This window comes from Gobio gobio (assembly GCF_949357685.1).
Source record: "Gobio gobio genome assembly, chromosome: 19".
Taxonomy (NCBI): Eukaryota; Metazoa; Chordata; class Actinopteri; order Cypriniformes; family Gobionidae; genus Gobio; species Gobio gobio.
This window is the reverse complement of record NC_137112.1, coordinates 1,233,829-1,253,340: the sequence shown is the minus strand read 5'-3', so window position 1 is coordinate 1,253,340 and position 19,512 is coordinate 1,233,829. Positions and strand designations below refer to the sequence as shown.

Sequence of the window (19,512 nt, the reverse complement as noted above, 5' to 3'; positions counted from 1 at the left end):
CCCCAGTGGCCCTCAGACAGAACCTCAGACAGAACTCCAGTGGCCCTCAGACAGAACTCCAGTGGCCCTCAGACAGAACCCCAGTGGCCCTCAGACAGAACCCCAGTGGCCCTCAGACAGAACCTCAGACAGAACCCCAGTGGCCCTCAGACAGAACTCCAGTGGCCCTCAGACAGAACCCCAGTGGCCCTCAGACAGAACCCCAGTGGCCCTCAGACAGAACCCCAGTGGCCCTCAGACAGAACTCCAGTGGCCCTCAGACAGAACCCCAGTGGCCCTCAGACAGAACCCCAGTGGCCCTCAGACAGAACCCCAGTGGCCCTCAGACAGAACCTCAGACAGAACCCCAGTGGCCCTCAGACAGAACCTTAGTGGCCCTCAGACAGAACCCCAGTGGCCCTCAGACAGAACCTCAAACAGAACCCCAGTGGCCCTCAGACAGAACCCCAGTGGCCCTCAGACAGAACCCCAGTGGCCCTCAGATAGAACCCCAGTGGCCCTCAGACAGAACCCCAGTGGCCCTCCGACAGAACCTCAGACAGAACCCCAGTGGCCCTCAGACAGAACCTCAGTGGCCCTCAGACAGAACCCCAGTGGCCCTCAGACAGAACCTCAGACAGAACCCCAGTGGCCCTCAGACAGAACCTCAGACAGAACCCCAGTGGCCCTCAGACAGAACCCCAGTGGCCCTCAGACAGAACCTCAGTGGCCCTCAGACAGAACCCCAGTGGCCCTCAGACAGAACCTCAGACAGAACCCCAGTGGCCCTCAGACAGAACCCCAGTGGCCCTCAGACAGAACCCCAGTGGCCCTCAGACAGAACCTCAGTGGCCCTCAGACAGAACCCCAGTGGCCCTCAGACAGAACCCCAGTGGCCCTCAGACAGAACCTCAGACAGAACCCCAGTGGCCCTCAGACAGAACCTCAGACAGAACCCCAGTGGCCCTTAGAAAGAACCCCAGTGACCCTCAGACAGAACCCCAGTGGCCCTCAGACAGAACCTCAGTGGCCCTCAGACAGAACCCCAGTGGTCCTCAGACAGAACCTCAGACAGAACCCCAGTGGCCCTCAGACAGAACCCCAGTGGCCCTCAGACAGAACCCCAGTGGCCCTCAGACAGAACCCCAGTGGCCCTCAGACAGAACCTCAGTGGCCCTCAGACAGAACCCCAGTGGCCCTCAGACAGAACCTCAGACAGAACCCCAGTGGCCCTCAGAGAGAACCTCAGTGGCCCTCAGACAGAACCCCAGTGGCCCTCAGACAGAACCTCAGACAGAACCCCAGTGGCCCTCAGACAGAACCCTAGTGGCCCTCAGACAGAACCTCAGACAGAACCCCAGTGGCCCTCAGACAGAACCCCAGTGGCCCTCAGACAGAACCTCAGTGGCCCTCAGACAGAACCCCAGTGGCCCTCAGACAGAACCTCAGACAGAACCCCAGTGGCCCTCAGACAGAACCCCAGTGGCCCTCAGACAGAACCCCAGTGGCCCTCAGACAGAACCTCAGACAGAACCCCAGTGGCCCTCAGAGAGAACCACAGTGGCCCTCAGATAGAACTCCAGTGGCCCTCAGACAGAACCCCAGTGGCCCTCAGACAGAACCCCAGTGGCCCTCAGACAGAACCCCAGTGGCCCTCAGACAGAACCCCAGTGGCCCTCAGATAGAACTCCAGTGGCCCTCAGATAGAACTCCATTGGCCCTCAGACAGAACCTCAGACAGAACCCCAGTGGCCCTCAGACAGAACCCCAGTGGCCGCCAGACAGAACCCCAGTGGCCCTCAGATAGAACTCCAGTGGCCCTCAGACAGAACCCCAGTGGCCCTCAGACAGACCCCCAGTGGCCCTCAGACGGAACCCCAGTGGCCCTCAGACAGAACCCCAGTGGCCCTCAGACAGAACTCCAGTGGCCCTCAGACAGAACCCCAGTGGCCCTCAGATAGAACTCCAGTGGCCCTCAGATAGAACTCCAGTGGCCCTCAGACAGAACCCCAGTGGCCCTCAGACAGAACCCCAGTGGCCCTCAGACAGAACCCCAGTGGCCCTCAGACAGAACTCCAGTGGCCCTCAGACAGAACTCCAGTGGCCCTCAGACAGAACCCCAGTGGCCCTCAGACAGAACCCCAGTGGCCCTCAGACAGAACCTCAGACAGAACTCCAGTGGCCCTCAGACAGAACTCCAGTGGCCCTCAGACAGAACCCCAGTGGCCCTCAGACAGAACCCCAGTGGCCCTCAGACAGAACCCCAGTGGCCCTCAGACAGAACCTCAGACAGAACCCCAGTGGCCCTCAGACAGAACTCCAGTGGCCCTCAGACAGAACCCCAGTGGCCCTCAGACAGAACCCCAGTGGCCCTCAGACAGAACCCCAGTGGCCCTCAGACAGAACTCCAGTGGCCCTCAGACAAAACCCCAGTGGCCCTCAGACAGAACCCCAGTGGCCCTCAGACAGAACCCCAGTGGCCCTCAGACAGAACCCCAGTGGCCCTCAGACAGAACCTTAGTGGCCCTCAGACAGAACCCCAGTGGCCCTCAGACAGAACCTCAAACAGAACCCCAGTGGCCCTCAGACAGAACCCCAGTGGCCCTCAGACAGAACCCCAGTGGCCCTCAGATAGAACCCCAGTGGCCCTCAGACAGAACCCCAGTGGCCCTCCGACAGAACCTCAGACAGAACCCCAGTGGCCCTCAGACAGAACCCCAGTGGCCCTCAGACAGAACCTCAGACAGAACCCCAGTGGCCCTCAGACAGAACCCCAGTGGCCCTCAGACAGAACCCCAGTGGCCCTCAGATAGAACTCCAGTGGCCCTCAGACAGAACCCCAGTGGCCCTCAGACAGAACTCCAGTGGCCCTCAGACAGAACCCCAGTGGCCCTCAGACAGAACCTCAGACAGAACTCCAGTGGCCCTCAGACAGAACTCCAGTGGCCCTCAGACAGAACCCCAGTGGCCCTCAGACAGAACCCCAGTGGCCCTCAGACAGAACTCCAGTGGCCCTCAGACAGAACTCCAGTGGCCCTCAGACAGAACCCCAGTGGCCCTCAGACAGAACCCCAGTGGCCCTCAGACAGAACCTTAGTGGCCCTCAGACAGAACCCCAGTGGCCCTCAGACAGAACCTCAGACAGAACCCCAGTGGCCCTCAGACAGAACTCCAGTGGCCCTCAGACAGAACCCCAGTGGCCCTCAGACAGAACCTCAGACAGAACCCCAGTGGCCCTCAGACTGAACCTTAGTGGCCCTCAGACAGAACCCCAGTGGCCCTCAGACAGAACCTCAGACAGAACCCCAGTGGCCCTCAGACAGAACTCCAGTGGCCCTCAGACAGAACCCCAGTGGCCCTCAGACAGAACCTCAGACAGAACCCCAGTGGCCCTCAGACAGAACCTCAGACAGAACCCCAGTGGCCCTCAGACAGAACCTCAGACAGAACCTCAGACAGAACCCCAGTGGCCCTCAGACAGAACCTCAGACAGAACCCCAGTGGCCCTCAGACAGAACCTCAGACAGAACCTCAGACAAAACCTCAGACAGAACCTCAGACAGAACCTCAGACAGAACCCCAGTGGCCCTCAGACAGAACCTCAGACAGAACCCCAGTGGCCCTTAGAAAGAACCCCAGTGACCCTCAGACAGAACCCCAGTGGCCCTCAGACAGAACCCCAGTGGCCCTCAGACAGAACTCCAGTGGCCCTCAGACAGAACCCCAGTGGCCCTCAGACAGAACCCCAGTGGCCCTCAGATAGAACTCCAGTGGCCCTCAGACAGAACCTCAGACAGAACCTCAGACAGAACCCCAGTGGCCCTCAGACAGAACCCCAGTGGCCCTCAGATAGAACTCCAGTGGCCCTCAGACAGAACCTCAGACAGAACCTCAGACAGAACCCCAGTGGCCCTCAGACAGAACCTCAGACAGAACCCCAGTGGCCCTTAGAAAGAACCCCAGTGACCCTCAGACAGAACCCCAGTGGCCCTCAGACAGAACCCCAGTGGCCCTCAGACAGAACCTCAGACAGAACCCCAGTGGCCCTCAGACAGAACCCCAGTGGCCCTCAGACAGAACCCCAGTGACCCTCAGACAGAACCCCAGTGGCCCTCAGACAAAACCTCAGCCAGAACCTCAGACAGAACCCCAGTGACCCTCAGACAGAACCTCAGACAGAACCCCAGTGGCCCTCAGACAGAACCCCAGTGGCCCTCAGACAGAACCTCAGACAGAACCCCAGTGGCCCTCAGACAGAACCCCAGTTACCCTCAGACAGAACCCCAGTGGCCCTCAGACAAAACCTCAGCCAGAACCTCAGACAGAACCCCAGTGACCCTCAGACAGAACCCCAGTGGCCCTCAGACAGAACCCCAGTGGCCCTCAGACAGAACCTCAGACAGAACTCCAGTGGCCCTCAGACAGAACCTCAGACAGAACCCCAGTGGCCCTCAGACAGAACCCCAGTGGCCCTCAGACAGAACCCCAGTGGCCCTCAGACAGAACCCCAGTGGCCCTCAGACAGAACCTCAGACAGAACCCCAGTGGCCCTCAGACAGAACCTCAGACAGAACCCCAGTGGCCCTCAGACAGAACCCCAGTGGCCCTCAGACAGAACCCCAGTGGCCCTCAGACAGAACCTCAGACAGAACCCCAGTGGCCCTCAGACAGAACCTCAGACAGAACCCCAGTGGCCCTCAGATAGAACTCCAGTGGCCCTCAGACAGAACCCCAGTGGCACTCAGAGAGAACCCCAGTGGCCCTCAGACAGAACCCCAGTGGCTCTCAGACAGAACCCCAGTGGCCCTCAGACAGAACCTCAGTGGCCCTCAGACAGAACCCCAGTGGCCCTCAGACAGAACCTCAGACAGAACCCCAGTGGCCCTCAGACAGAACCCCAGTGGCCCTCAGACAGAACCTCAGACAGAACCCCAGTGGCCCTCAGACAGAACCCCAGTGGCCCTCAGACAGAACCTCAGACAGAACCCCAGTGGCCCTCAGACAGAACCTCAGACAGAACCCCAGTGGCCCTCAGATAGAACTCCAGTGGCCCTCAGACAGAACCCCAGTGGCACTCAGAGAGAACCCCAGTGGCCCTCAGACAGAACCCCAGTGGCCCTCAGACAGAACCCCAGTGGCCCTCAGACAGAACCTCAGACAGAACCCCAGTGGCCCTCAGACAGAACCCCAGTGGCCCTCAGACAGAACCCCAGTGGCCCTCAGACAGAACCCCAGTGGCCCTCAGACAGAACCTCAGTGGCCCTCAGACGGAACCCCAGTGGCCCTCAGACAGAACCTCAGACAGAACCCCAGTGGCCCTCAGAGAGAACCCCAGTGGCCCTCAGACAGAACCCCAGTGGCCCTCAGACAGAACCTCAGACAGAACCCCAGTGGCCCTCAGAGAGAACCACAGTGGCCCTCAGATAGAACTCCAGTGGCCCTCAGACAGAACCCCAGTGGCCCTCAGACAGAACCCCAGTGGCCCTCAGACAGAACCCCAGTGGCCCTCAGACAGAACCCCAGTGGCCCTCAGACAGAACCCCAGTGGCCCTCAGACAGAACCCCAGTGGCCCTCAGACAGAACCTCAGACAGAACTCCAGTGGCCCTCAGACAGAACTCCAGTGGCCCTCAGACAGAACCCCAGTGGCCCTCAGACAGAACCCCAGTGGCCCTCAGACAGAACCCCAGTGGCCCTCAGACAGAACCTCAGACAGAACCCCAGTGGCCCTCAGACAGAACTCCAGTGGCCCTCAGACAGAACCCCAGTGGCCCTCAGACAGAACCCCAGTGGCCCTCAGACAGAACCCCAGTGGCCCTCAGACAGAACTCCAGTGGCCCTCAGACAAAACCCCAGTGGCCCTCAGACAGAACCCCAGTGGCCCTCAGACAGAACCCCAGTGGCCCTCAGACAGAACCCCAGTGGCCCTCAGACAGAACCTTAGTGGCCCTCAGACAGAACCCCAGTGGCCCTCAGACAGAACCTCAAACAGAACCCCAGTGGCCCTCAGACAGAACCCCAGTGGCCCTCAGACAGAACCCCAGTGGCCCTCAGATAGAACCCCAGTGGCCCTCAGACAGAACCCCAGTGGCCCTCCGACAGAACCTCAGACAGAACCCCAGTGGCCCTCAGACAGAACCCCAGTGGCCCTCAGACAGAACCTCAGACAGAACCCCAGTGGCCCTCAGACAGAACCCCAGTGGCCCTCAGACAGAACCCCAGTGGCCCTCAGATAGAACTCCAGTGGCCCTCAGACAGAACCCCAGTGGCCCTCAGACAGAACTCCAGTGGCCCTCAGACAGAACCCCAGTGGCCCTCAGACAGAACCTCAGACAGAACTCCAGTGGCCCTCAGACAGAACTCCAGTGGCCCTCAGACAGAACCCCAGTGGCCCTCAGACAGAACCCCAGTGGCCCTCAGACAGAACTCCAGTGGCCCTCAGACAGAACTCCAGTGGCCCTCAGACAGAACCCCAGTGGCCCTCAGACAGAACCCCAGTGGCCCTCAGACAGAACCTTAGTGGCCCTCAGACAGAACCCCAGTGGCCCTCAGACAGAACCTCAGACAGAACCCCAGTGGCCCTCAGACAGAACTCCAGTGGCCCTCAGACAGAACCCCAGTGGCCCTCAGACAGAACCTCAGACAGAACCCCAGTGGCCCTCAGACTGAACCTTAGTGGCCCTCAGACAGAACCCCAGTGGCCCTCAGACAGAACCTCAGACAGAACCCCAGTGGCCCTCAGACAGAACTCCAGTGGCCCTCAGACAGAACCCCAGTGGCCCTCAGACAGAACCTCAGACAGAACCCCAGTGGCCCTCAGACAGAACCTCAGACAGAACCCCAGTGGCCCTCAGACAGAACCTCAGACAGAACCCCAGTGGCCCTCAGACAGAACCTCAGACAGAACCCCAGTGGCCCTCAGACAGAACCTCAGACAGAACCTCAGACAAAACCTCAGACAGAACCTCAGACAGAACCTCAGACAGAACCCCAGTGGCCCTCAGACAGAACCTCAGACAGAACCCCAGTGGCCCTTAGAAAGAACCCCAGTGACCCTCAGACAGAACCCCAGTGGCCCTCAGACAGAACCCCAGTGGCCCTCAGACAGAACTCCAGTGGCCCTCAGACAGAACCCCAGTGGCCCTCAGACAGAACCCCAGTGGCCCTCAGATAGAACTCCAGTGGCCCTCAGACAGAACCTCAGACAGAACCTCAGACAGAACCCCAGTGGCCCTCAGACAGAACCTCAGACAGAACCCCAGTGGCCCTTAGAAAGAACCCCAGTGACCCTCAGACAGAACCCCAGTGGCCCTCAGACAGAACCCCAGTGGCCCTCAGACAGAACCTCAGACAGAACCCCAGTGGCCCTCAGACAGAACCCCAGTGGCCCTCAGACAGAACCCCAGTGACCCTCAGACAGAACCCCAGTGGCCCTCAGACAAAACCTCAGCCAGAACCTCAGACAGAACCCCAGTGACCCTCAGACAGAACCTCAGACAGAACCCCAGTGGCCCTCAGACAGAACCCCAGTGGCCCTCAGACAGAACCTCAGACAGAACCCCAGTGGCCCTCAGACAGAACCCCAGTGACCCTCAGACAGAACCCCAGTGGCCCTCAGACAAAACCTCAGCCAGAACCTCAGACAGAACCCCAGTGACCCTCAGACAGAACCCCAGTGGCCCTCAGACAGAACCCCAGTGGCCCTCAGACAGAACCTCAGACAGAACTCCAGTGGCCCTCAGACAGAACCTCAGACAGAACCCCAGTGGCCCTCAGACAGAACCCCAGTGGCCCTCAGACAGAACCCCAGTGGCCCTCAGACAGAACCCCAGTGGCCCTCAGACAGAACCTCAGACAGAACCCCAGTGGCCCTCAGACAGAACCTCAGACAGAACCCCAGTGGCCCTCAGACAGAACCCCAGTGGCCCTCAGACAGAACCCCAGTGGCCCTCAGACAGAACCTCAGACAGAACCCCAGTGGCCCTCAGACAGAACCTCAGACAGAACCCCAGTGGCCCTCAGATAGAACTCCAGTGGCCCTCAGACAGAACCCCAGTGGCACTCAGAGAGAACCCCAGTGGCCCTCAGACAGAACCCCAGTGGCTCTCAGACAGAACCCCAGTGGCCCTCAGACAGAACCTCAGTGGCCCTCAGACAGAACCCCAGTGGCCCTCAGACAGAACCTCAGACAGAACCCCAGTGGCCCTCAGACAGAACCCCAGTGGCCCTCAGACAGAACCTCAGACAGAACCCCAGTGGCCCTCAGACAGAACCCCAGTGGCCCTCAGACAGAACCTCAGACAGAACCCCAGTGGCCCTCAGACAGAACCTCAGACAGAACCCCAGTGGCCCTCAGATAGAACTCCAGTGGCCCTCAGACAGAACCCCAGTGGCACTCAGAGAGAACCCCAGTGGCCCTCAGACAGAACCCCAGTGGCCCTCAGACAGAACCCCAGTGGCCCTCAGACAGAACCTCAGACAGAACCCCAGTGGCCCTCAGACAGAACCCCAGTGGCCCTCAGACAGAACCCCAGTGGCCCTCAGACAGAACCCCAGTGGCCCTCAGACAGAACCTCAGTGGCCCTCAGACGGAACCCCAGTGGCCCTCAGACAGAACCTCAGACAGAACCCCAGTGGCCCTCAGAGAGAACCCCAGTGGCCCTCAGACAGAACCCCAGTGGCCCTCAGACAGAACCTCAGACAGAACCCCAGTGGCCCTCAGACAGAACCCCAGTGGCCCTCAGACAGAACCCCAGTGGCCCTCAGACAGAACCCCAGTGGCCCTCAGACAGAACCTCAGACAGAAAGCGGCTCGGATTCCTGACACTCATTAACCACACATTAATAATGACGGAGCGTTTCCTCTGGGCTGATGCTGTGCCAGGTGTTTTCTTCATCTCTTCTTCTCTTCATCTCTTCTTCTCTTCATCTCTTCTTCTCTGTTATAATCTGTGTCCAGCGCATTTGCATGGAAATGGTCCCTCACTGTTAAACATGTATGTGTGTGTTCATGGTTTTAAAGCCCCTATGATGCCCCTCTGTCTCTGATGAGTGTGTGTGAGGCACAAAATAACACACAGATCATTCATAACATGTTCAAATTGTCACTTTTTGCGGGTGAACAGAAACATGCCATTTGTGTGCGCGTCCCTTTAAATGCAAATGAGCTGCTCACTTTCTGGAAGAGGGCGGAGCTTCAAGAGCTCATGTGAGCAGCTCTGATGACCTCACACACACACACACACACACACACACACACACACACACACACACACACACACACACACACACACACACACACACACACACACTGTTTACAGCCCAAACTGTCTGCAGGGTGCTAGAGCTCACAGGGCCTGAGTTACACACTTTCAACAATGAGTTTATAACCAAACAATACAAAATCCAGAGCTTAAGAGGTTAAAGATGAATTATTTATAATGAGTAAAAAATGTACAGAGGCTTCCCCTCATGCGAGTGACAGAGGACATGTTTGAGGACTCATGTCAGAGAGGAATTATGGGAAGGGAATAACGATCATAGATGTGTGTGTGTGACCTCTGACCTCTCCTGCTTCAGAGCGTACTCCAGCATCTTGATCCGCCTCACCAGGTCCTTCTTCAGGTTCTCCTGACCCTTCCTCTCGCCCTGCAGGAACGCGATCTGAGCCTGCAACACACACACTTTACACATCAGGAACGCGATCTGAGCCTGCAACACACACACTTTACACATCAGGAACGCGATCCGAGCCTGCAACACACACACTTTACACATCAGGAACGCGATCTGAGCCTGCAACACACACACTTTACACATCAGGAACGCGATCTGAGCCTGCAACACACACACTTTACACATCAGGAACGCGATCTGAGTCTGCAACACACACACTTTACACATCAGGAACGCGATCTGAGCCTGCAACACACACACTTTACACATCAGGAACGCGATCTGAGCCTGCAACACACACACTTTACACATCAGGAACGCGATCCGAGCCTGCAACACACACACTTTACACATCAGGAACGCGATCTGAGCCTGCAACACACACACTTTACACATCAGGAACGCGATCTGAGCCTGCAACACACACACTTTACACATCAGGAACGCGATCTGAGTCTGCAACACACACACTTTACACATCAGGAACGCGATCTGAGCCTGCAACACACACACTTTACACATCATTCATACGCTCTGAGGATTCACATCTGCACAACTAATGCGGACAATCCCAGAATAACCCATGTTTACTGTATAACGCAGAATGTGTGGATGAATAAACCAAAAGCAGGTCAGTCACATCACGATATAGACGAGTGTGTGTGAATATTAAACCGCCAGAAGACTATGAATCCTGCCGACCGCATATCTGAACTTTGGCGGATATTTCGCGCCGCGTTAACCAATCAGGAGCTTGCTCTAGTAGTGACAACAATGAGGAGAAAATCTGTATATTAATATCTGGTTCAGACAATATGATTATCACTGTGATAACATTAAATGACATGAAACACAACACAGTCTCTTTTTGTTAAATGCAAGTTTATGTTTGATCAATAATACAAAAGTATGAGTAATGTATAACAAGCTATACATGAAATAAAGCAAACAATGCAGTCAAACATTCAGAGTCAGCGCTAGTCGGCTACAACGCTAACATAAAGTTAAATAGCCTAAAAATAAACAAGTAATGAAACTTCACTTTGCCCTCAGCCTAAACGATTCGCCAGGAAACAAATTATAGATCCATGAGAGCAAAGATCGGCCGTTACAAGACGAATTATATCTGGAGACACCACAGAGACATCAGAGCCATCTTATAAATAAACCACTGATTTGAGCTTTAAACAACTACATTATCACCTCGAAAAGTCTTAAAACTACGTTTTGTCACATTAACAGTAGATTTGAACAAAAAAAAGACGTGTAAACACAGCCCATGTCAGACATTTCTCAACCAGACGGCGAACTCACGTCTGTTGTGCAGAGAATGTCACGCGATTGAAGCGAATAAACTCAACATGTTCAAGCGTCCAACTTCACGCGAACAGCACGATTTATTCACATCAATCGCATCCAGTGTGAACGCCACATAATACCTAGTGCACACTTTAAGGCATTGTGTGTGTGTGTGTGTCTGTGTGTGTGTGTGTGTGTGTCTGTGTGTATGTGTCTGTGTGTGTGTGAGAGTGCGAGTGTGTGTGAGTGCGAGTGTGTGTGTGTGAGAGTGCGAGTGTGTGTGTGTGTGTGTGTGTGTGAGTGCGAGTGTGTGTGTGTGAGAGTGCGAGTGTGTGTGTATGTCTGTGTGTGTGTGTGAGAGAGTGCGAGTGTGTGTGTGTGTGTGAGTGCGAGTGTGTGTGTGTGTGAGAGTGCGAGTGTGTGTGTGAGTGCGAGTATGTGTGTGTGAGAGTGCGAGTGTGTGTGTGAGTGCGAGTATGTGTGTGTGAGAGTGCGAGTGTGTGTGTGTGTGTGTGTGTGTGTGAGTGCGAGTGCGAGTGTGTGTGTGAGTGCGAGTGTGTGTGTGTGTGAGAGTGTGAGTGTGTGTGTGTGTGTGTGTGTGTGTGAGTGAGTGAGTGTGTGTGTGTGTGAGAGTGTGTGTGGGCATGTTTTCGTGAAATATCAGGACACAAATGTGTATAATGTCATGGGTATTACAAAAAGAGGGAGAAATATGAGGACGTTCCCCATGTCCTCACTTTTCGAAATGCTTATAAATCATACAGAACAAGTTTTTTTTCACAGAAAGTGAACTGCACAGTCTCCTGTGAGGGCTAGGTTTAGGGACAGGGGCAGTGTGTGTGTGTGTGTGTGTGTGTGTGTGTGTGTGTGTGTGTGTGTGTGTGTGTGTGTGTGTGTGTGTGTGTGTGTGTGTGTGTGTGTGTGTGTGTGTGTGTGTGTGTGTGTGTGTGTGTGTGTGTGTGATGGGTAGGTTTAGGGTCAGTGTAAGGGGATAGAAAATACGGTTTGTACGGTATAAAAACCATTACGCCTATGGAATGTCCTCACATTTCACAAAAACAAACATGTGTGTGTGTGTGTGTGTGTGTGTGTGTTTTGACATGAGCTCAGGGAGCGGCCCATGTAACGCCTGATGTGTTTGTGCAGGGTTTGTGCGATCAGGCGTGCTCACACACACACACACACACACACACACACACACACACACACACACACACACACACACACACACACACACACACACACACACACACACACACACACACACACACAGCGCTGGGAACCAAGGCCGAAATGTCTTGCATAACACAGATATTTGCGCTGTGGAATGAGGATGAAGAGCCGAATCTCTACAGCATCAGTGACCCGAACAGAGCCGCTCATGCTAACCGTGGACTAAAAATGGAAAATACACAAATAAAAACTAATTCAAAATATGAATAAAAACTATAACGCTATATATCATACACAGATTGACTTATTTCCATAAGTCTGGAACATGAGCCGATCTCCAGTCCTAGTGTCCGTCTGAAACCCGTCACTCATCAGAACTGGGCCATCGCGTCACACAGGAGGAGAATCATGGGGCATCATGGGAGAATTCCTGCTAATCCTGGAGTGACCCATTAAAGTGCATGAGTGTGTTTAAGGGCCTCAATAGTGTCCAGTGGAGACCCGTGCCCTTGACCCCTCCTCTGACCCAGTCTCTAGCCGTCACAATCTGGCCCTCGTCAAACTCACTCAAATCCTTACGCTTGCCCATTTTTCCTGCTTCTAACACATCAACTCTGAGGACAACATGTTCACTTGCTGCCTAATATATCCCACCCACTAACAGAGATCATCAGTGTTACTCACTGGTCATAATGTTATGCCTGATCAGTGTATATAATCATAATATAAAAATTGTGTATGTATATGTAATACTCATGAAGCGGCTCTGGAGATGAAGCTCATGCATTCATGGAAACACATGATCGTCCCGCGCGTGTGTGTGTGTGTGTGTGTGTGTATGTGTGTGAGAGAGAGACAGAGTGTGTGCTTTTGTATGAGGGTGTATGTGTGTGAGAAAGAGAGAGAGAGAGAGAGAAAGAGAGAGAGAAAGTGTTTGTGTGTGTGTGTGTGTGTGTGTGAGAGAGAGAGAGAGAGAGTGAGAGAGAAAGTGTGAGTGTGTGTGTGTGTTATTATGTAGTAATATATTCACCAGTGCTCTTAAAAGTACAGCTTAAAAATGTCAAGAATGTACTATAGTGTGTGTGTGTGTGTGTGTGAGAGAGAGAGAGAGAGAGAGAGTGTGTGTGTGTGTGTGTGTGTGAGAGAGAGAGAGAGAAAGTGTTTGTGTGAGTGTGTGTGTGTGAGAAAGAGAGAAAGTGTTTGTGTGAGTGTGTGTGTGTGTGTGTTATTATGTAGTAATATATTCACCAGTGCTCTTAAAAGTACAGCTTAAAAATGTCAAGAATGTACTATAGTGTGTGTGTGTGTGTGTGTGAGAGAGAGAGAGAGAGAGAGAGTGTGTGTGTGTGTGTGTGTGTGAGAGAGAGAGAGAGAGAGAGAGTGTGTGTGTGTGTGTGTGTGTGAGAGAGAGAGAGAGAAAGTGTTTGTGTGAGTGTGTGTGTGTGAGAAAGAGAGAAAGTGTTTGTGTGAGTGTGTGTGTGTGTGTGTTATTATGTAGTAATATATTCACCAGTGCTCTTAAAAGTACAGCTTAAAAATGTCAAGAATGTACTATAGTGCTGTTACCAATCAAATTAAATAATTTACAGTGAAAAATTACAACTGCAAAAAACTATTTTATGAGATTAATGTTTTAAATAAATGTTGAATAGGAACATACATTTACATACACTAAACCACCAGTAGATGGCAGTAAATCAGTTCATCTCAACCGACGGGTTCAAAACAACATGTGTGTGGAGAACTCTTGGAGAACTCTTGGAGAACTCTTGGAGAACTCTTGGAGAACTCTTGGAGAACTCTTGGAGAACTCTAGGAGAACTCTAGGAGAACTCTAGGAGAACTCTTGGAGAACTCTTGGAGAACTCTAGGGGAACTCTAGGGGAACTCTAGGGGAACTCTTGGAGAACTCTTGGAGAACTCTAGGAGAACTCTAGGAGAACTCTAGGAGAACTCTAGGAGAACTCTAGGAGAACTCTTGGAGAACTCTAGGGGAACTCTTGGAGAACTCTTGGAGAACTCTTGGAGAACTCTAGGAGAACTCTTGGAGAACTCTAGGGGAACTCTTGGAGAACTCTAGGAGAACTCTAGGAGAACTCTAGGAGAACTCTAGGAGAACTCTTGGAGAACTCTTGGAGAACTCTAGGAGAACTCTTGGAGAACTCTAGGAGAACTCTTGGAGAACTCTAGGGGAACTCTAGGGGAACTCTAGGGGAACTCTTGGAGAACTCTTGGAGAACTCTAGGAGAACTCTTGGAGAACTCTTGGAGAACTCTTGGAGAACTCTTGGAGAACTCTTGGAGAACTCTAGGAGAACTCTTGGAGAACTCTAGGGGAACTCTTGGAGAACTCTAGGAGAACTCTAGGAGAACTCTAGGAGAACTCTAGGAGAACTCTTGGAGAACTCTAGGAGAACTCTTGGAGAACTCTAGGAGAACTCTAGGGGAACTCTAGGGGAACTCTAGGGGAACTCTAGGGGAACTCTAGGGGAACTCTTGGAGAACTCTTGGAGAACTCTAGGAGAACTCTTGGAGAACTCTTGGAGAACTCTAGGAGAACTCTAGGAGAACTCTAGGAGAACTCTTGGAGAACTCTAGGGGAACTCTAGGGGAACTCTAGGGGAACTCTTGGAGAACTCTAGGAGAACTCTAGGAGAACTCTAGGAGAACTCTAGGAGAACTCTAGGAGAACTCTAGGAGAACTCTTGGAGAACTCTTGGAGAACTCTAGGAGAACTCTAGGAGAACTCTAGGAGAACTCTTGGAGAACTCTAGGAGAACTCTAGGAGAACTCTAGGAGAACTCTAGGAGAACTCTAGGAGAACTCTAGGAGAACTCTTGGAGAACTCTTGGAGAACGCATTTACTTCTGCTTATCAAAAAACTGAACAAAACAGTGAATACTGCGTATAAAATGTAAGTAACTTTACCACTTGTTTGTTGAACTGGTAATGAAACGTGCACTCGTGAAAATACTCAGCAAAATATATTGACTATATAATAAATAAACTAAACATGTTGTATTTTCCCTCAGTGTGTTTCTAATGTGAGTTTGCCGTTACGCTCATTTATTTCTGCGTGAGTTTCTCTCGGTCAGGAAGCGCGAGCCTCACCAACAGCGCAGCACTGATGACAGAAACACACTCTCCATTATCTGTCGCTGAATGTGATCACATCTGAAGAATCATTCTCGATAAATACAAAAATATTTAAGACCCATCGAATCTGAATTTAAGAAATGTTAAGACTTTTTAAGGACCTGCGGCCACCCTGTTTAAAAACTCATCCTGCGTGTCTCAGTGCGAATGAATGCGTAGACTAGTGTTGTCAAAAATATCCATATTTCGATATGTATCGATACTGAAAAATCTGAAACAATACGATATTCAGCGAGTTAACACACACCTAGGGCCTATGATTTCAGCGATCACCGAATCGAGGAATTGGCATATTAAGGCTGTATGGAAAATAATACCTTAAATTAACTTGAGAGATAATGAGATGCGCAGGTCATGTTCGTCAGCGGCTGATCTTAAAGTGACAGTAGCACTGATAATATCTGTCATTAATGTTCATCACAGAACAACGGGAACAGAAGAGTGTAGCTTTAATGATGATTCATCTATATTTCACTTATTATTTATGAAGTTAAGAAAGGTGTTGATAACTTTATTCAATTTCTGTGTCTGACAGGGAAGGCCACGGGTAAAAATAACATTTATTATAATGGGTTTATGTAAAGATTGTTTTAAGTTCAATTAAATTAAAAGTTAAAGCCTAATAAATGTTGAGATTGTCATCTTTCAGTTTTACTGTAATATAACGTCATTAATGTTTCATAGAGACATCAGTGATTCTGGCCTTCATTCATAAAAACATGACAATACTACACATATTTAAAATATGCTGTCTTTAAACTGTTTCTACATTCATTTGGAGAGTAATTCAAATTATTACAATATCAAAAGATTAAAAAATTCCAATGTTTTTAATTGCAATTAATCATGATTAATTACAGAACAAATGCGATTGATTCGTTATCAATTCACACCACTAATATCTACTGTGACTTGAAGAGCTTCGAGTGCAGTGTTGCTGTGCTTGTCCTGAAAAGTAAATGTGATGTTTGTTACCTCAATAAATTTAAGGTCATTCCTATTTTATGTTTTATGTTTTATAATATTAATATTAAAAACACACTCTTTTTACGACTAAAATAACAGTTAAGGGTAAAAAAAACTGAATTCCCAAAAATTAAAACGGGAAAAAAAAGGAATTAGCAAAAAATTTAAACGGAAAAAACGGAATTTGGGAAAAAATAAAACTTCGTAGGGCCCTACACACACTCTCGTCTCCTGCAGTCCGGTTAACCCTCTGAATACGGGGAGTGTGTTCTGCTGGATTTTTCCTCATGACTGTGTGTTAGTGTTGGTGTGACGGGTATGAATTTCGCGCGGGGTTACACATAACGTTAATTCTCGCATCTGAAGCACACACACACACACACACACACACACACACACACACACACACACACACACACACACACACACACACACACACACACACCACCGTAATAAAGCCACCTCTGACATACAAGGGCAAAAATTAACTCCTTTTTCCAGCTTATTAATGGTCAAATACACTCAAAAAATATCTCAATGTCCATCTTGGAGAGTTTTAACGTAAACACAGTCGTAAACAGTTCAGGAAGAGTGTGTAGCAGGAAGAGTGTGTAGCAGGAAGAGTGTGTAGCAGAAGAGTGTGTAGCAGGAAGAGTGTGTAGCGGGAAGAGTGTGTAGCAGAAGAGTGTGTAGCAGGAAGAGTGTGTAGCAGAAGAGTGTGTAGCAGGAAGAGTGTGTAGCGGGAAGAGTGTGTAGCAGGAAGAGTGTGTAGCAGGAAGAGTGTGTAGCAGGAAGAGTGTGTAGCAGAAGAGTGTGTAGCAGGAAGAGTGTGTAGCGGGAAGAGTGTGTAGCAGGAAGAGTGTGTAGCAGGAAGAGTGTGTAGCAGGAAGAGTGTGTAGCAGGAAGAGTGTGTAGCAGGAAGAGTGTGTAGCAGGAAGAGTGTGTAGCGGGAAGAGTGTGTAGCAGGAAGAGTGTGTAGCAGGAAGAGTGTGTAGCAGGAAGAGTGTGTAGCAGGAAGAGTGTGTAGCGGGAAGAGTGTGTAGCGGGAAGAGTGTGTAGCAGGAAGAGTGTGTAGCAGGAAGAGTGTGTAGCAGGAAGAGTGTGTAGCAGGAAGAGTGTGTAGCAGGAAGAGTGTGTAGCGGGAAGAGTGTGTAGCGGGAAGAGTGTGTAGCGGGAAGAGTGTGTAGCAGGAAGAGTGTGTAGCAGGAAGAGTGTGTAGCAGGAAGAGTGTGTAGCGGGAAGAGTGTGTAGCGGGAAGAGTGTGTAGCGGGAAGAGTGTGTAGCAGGAAGAGTGTGTAGCAGGAAGAGTGTGTAGCAGGAAGAGTGTGTAGCAGGAAGAGTGTGTAGCAGGAAGAGTGTGTAGCAGGAAGAGTGAAGAGTGTGTAGCAGGAAGAGTGTGTAGCAGGAAGAGTGTGTAGCAGGAAGAGTGTGTAGCAGGAAGAGTGTGTAGCAGGAAGAGTGAAGAGTGTGTAGCAGGAAGAGTGTGTAGCAGGAAGAGTGTGTAGCAGGAAGAGTGTGTAGCAGGAAGAGTGTGTAGCAGGAAGAGTGTGTAGCAGGAAGAGTGTGTAGCAGGAAGAGTGTGTAGCAGGAAGAGTGTGTAGCAGGAAGAGTGTGTAGCAGGAAGAGTGTGTAGCAGGAAGAGTGTGTAGCAGGAAGAGTGTGAAGCAGGAAGAGTGTGTAGCAGGAAGAGTGTGTAGCAGGAAGAGTGTGTAGCGGGAAGAGTGTGTAGCGGGAAGAGTGTGTAGCGGGAAGAGTGTGTAGCGGGAAGAGTGTGTAGCGGGAAGAGTGTGTAGCAGGAAGAGTGTGTAGCAGGAAGAGTGTGTAGCAGGAAGAGTGTGTAGCGGGAAGAGTGTGTAGCAGGAAGAGTGTGTAGCAGGAAGAGTGAAGAGTGTGTAGCAGGAAGAGTGTGTAGCAGGAAGAGTGTGTAGCAGGAAGAGTGTGTAGCGGGAAGAGTGTGTAGCAGGAAGAGTGTGTAGCAGGAAGAGTGTGTAGCGGGAAGAGTGTGTAGCAGGAAGAGTGTGTAGCGGGAAGAATGTGTAGCAGGAAGAGTGTGTAGCAGGAAGAGTGTGTAGCGGGAAGAGTGTGTAGCAGGAAGAGTGTGTAGCGGGAAGAGTGTGTAGCAGGAAGAGTGTGTAGCAGGAAGAGTGTGTAGCGGGAAGAGTGTGTAGCGGGAAGAGTGTGTAGCGGGAAGAGTGTGTAGCAGGAAGAGTGTGTAGCGGGAAGAGTGTGTAGCAGGAAGAGTGTGTAGCGGGAAGAGTGTGTAGCAGGAAGAGTGTGTAGCAGGAAGAGTGTGTAGCAGGAAGAGTGTGTAGCAGGAAGAGTGTGTAGCGGGAAGAATGTGTAGCGGGAAGAGTGTGTAGCGGGAAGAGTGTGTAGCGGGAAGAGTGTGTAGCGGGAAGAGTGTGTAGCAGGAAGAGTGTGTAGCAGGAAGAGTGTGTAGCGGGAAGAGTGTGTAGCGGGAAGAGTGTGTAGCGGGAAGAGTGTGTAGCGGGAAGAGTGTGTAGCAGGAAGAGTGTGTAGCAGGAAGAGTGTGTAGCAGGAAGAGTGTGTAGCAGGAAGAGTGTGTAGCAGGAAGAGTGTGTAGCAGGAAGAGTGTGTAGCAGGAAGAGTGTGTAGCAGGAAGAGTGTGTAGCAGGAAGAGTGTGTAGCAGGAAGAGTGTGTAGCAGGAAGAGTGTGTAGCAGGAAGAGTGTGTAGCAGGAAGAGTGTGTAGCAGGAAGAGTGTGTAGCAGGAAGAGTGTGTAGCAGGAAGAGTGTGTAGCAGGAAGAGTGTGTAGCGGGAAGAGTGTGTAGCGGGAAGAGTGTGTAGCGGGAAGAGTGTGTAGCAGGAAGAGTGTGTAGCAGGAAGAGTGTGTAGCAGGAAGAGTGTGTAGCAGGAAGAGTGTGTAGCAGGAAGAGTGTGTAGCAGGAAGAGTGTGTAGCGGGAAGAGTGTGTAGCAGGAAGAGTGTGTAGCGGGAAGAGTGTGTAGCGGGAAGAGTGTGTAGCAGGAAGAGTGTGTAGCAGGAAGAGTGTGTAGCAGGAAGAGTGTGTAGCAGGAAGAGTGTGTAGCGGGAAGAGTGTGTAGCAGGAAGAGTGTGTAGCAGGAAGAGTGTGTAGCAGGAAGAGTGTGTAGCAGGAAGAGTGTGTAGCGGGAAGAGTGTGTAGCGGGAAGAGTGTGTAGCGGGAAGAGTGTGTAGCAGGAAGAGTGTGTAGCAGGAAGAGTGTGTAGCGGGAAGAGTGTGTAGCAGGAAGAGTGTGTAGCAGGAAGAGTGTGTAGCAGGAAGAGT

At 51.7% G+C, this 19,512-nt stretch overlaps 1 protein-coding gene across 1 annotated transcript in view; it reads right to left on the bottom strand.

Moving 5' to 3' along the window:
• The window catches only part of strn (striatin, calmodulin binding protein), a 118,213-nt gene that overhangs the window by 63,716 nt on the left and 34,985 nt on the right, over positions 1 to 19,512 (bottom strand). The window contains exon 2 of the mRNA XM_079845149.1: positions 9,544 to 9,647. Coding sequence (XP_079701275.1) covers positions 9,544 to 9,647 — 104 coding nt within the window. The remainder of the gene's footprint in view (positions 1 to 9,543; positions 9,648 to 19,512) is intronic.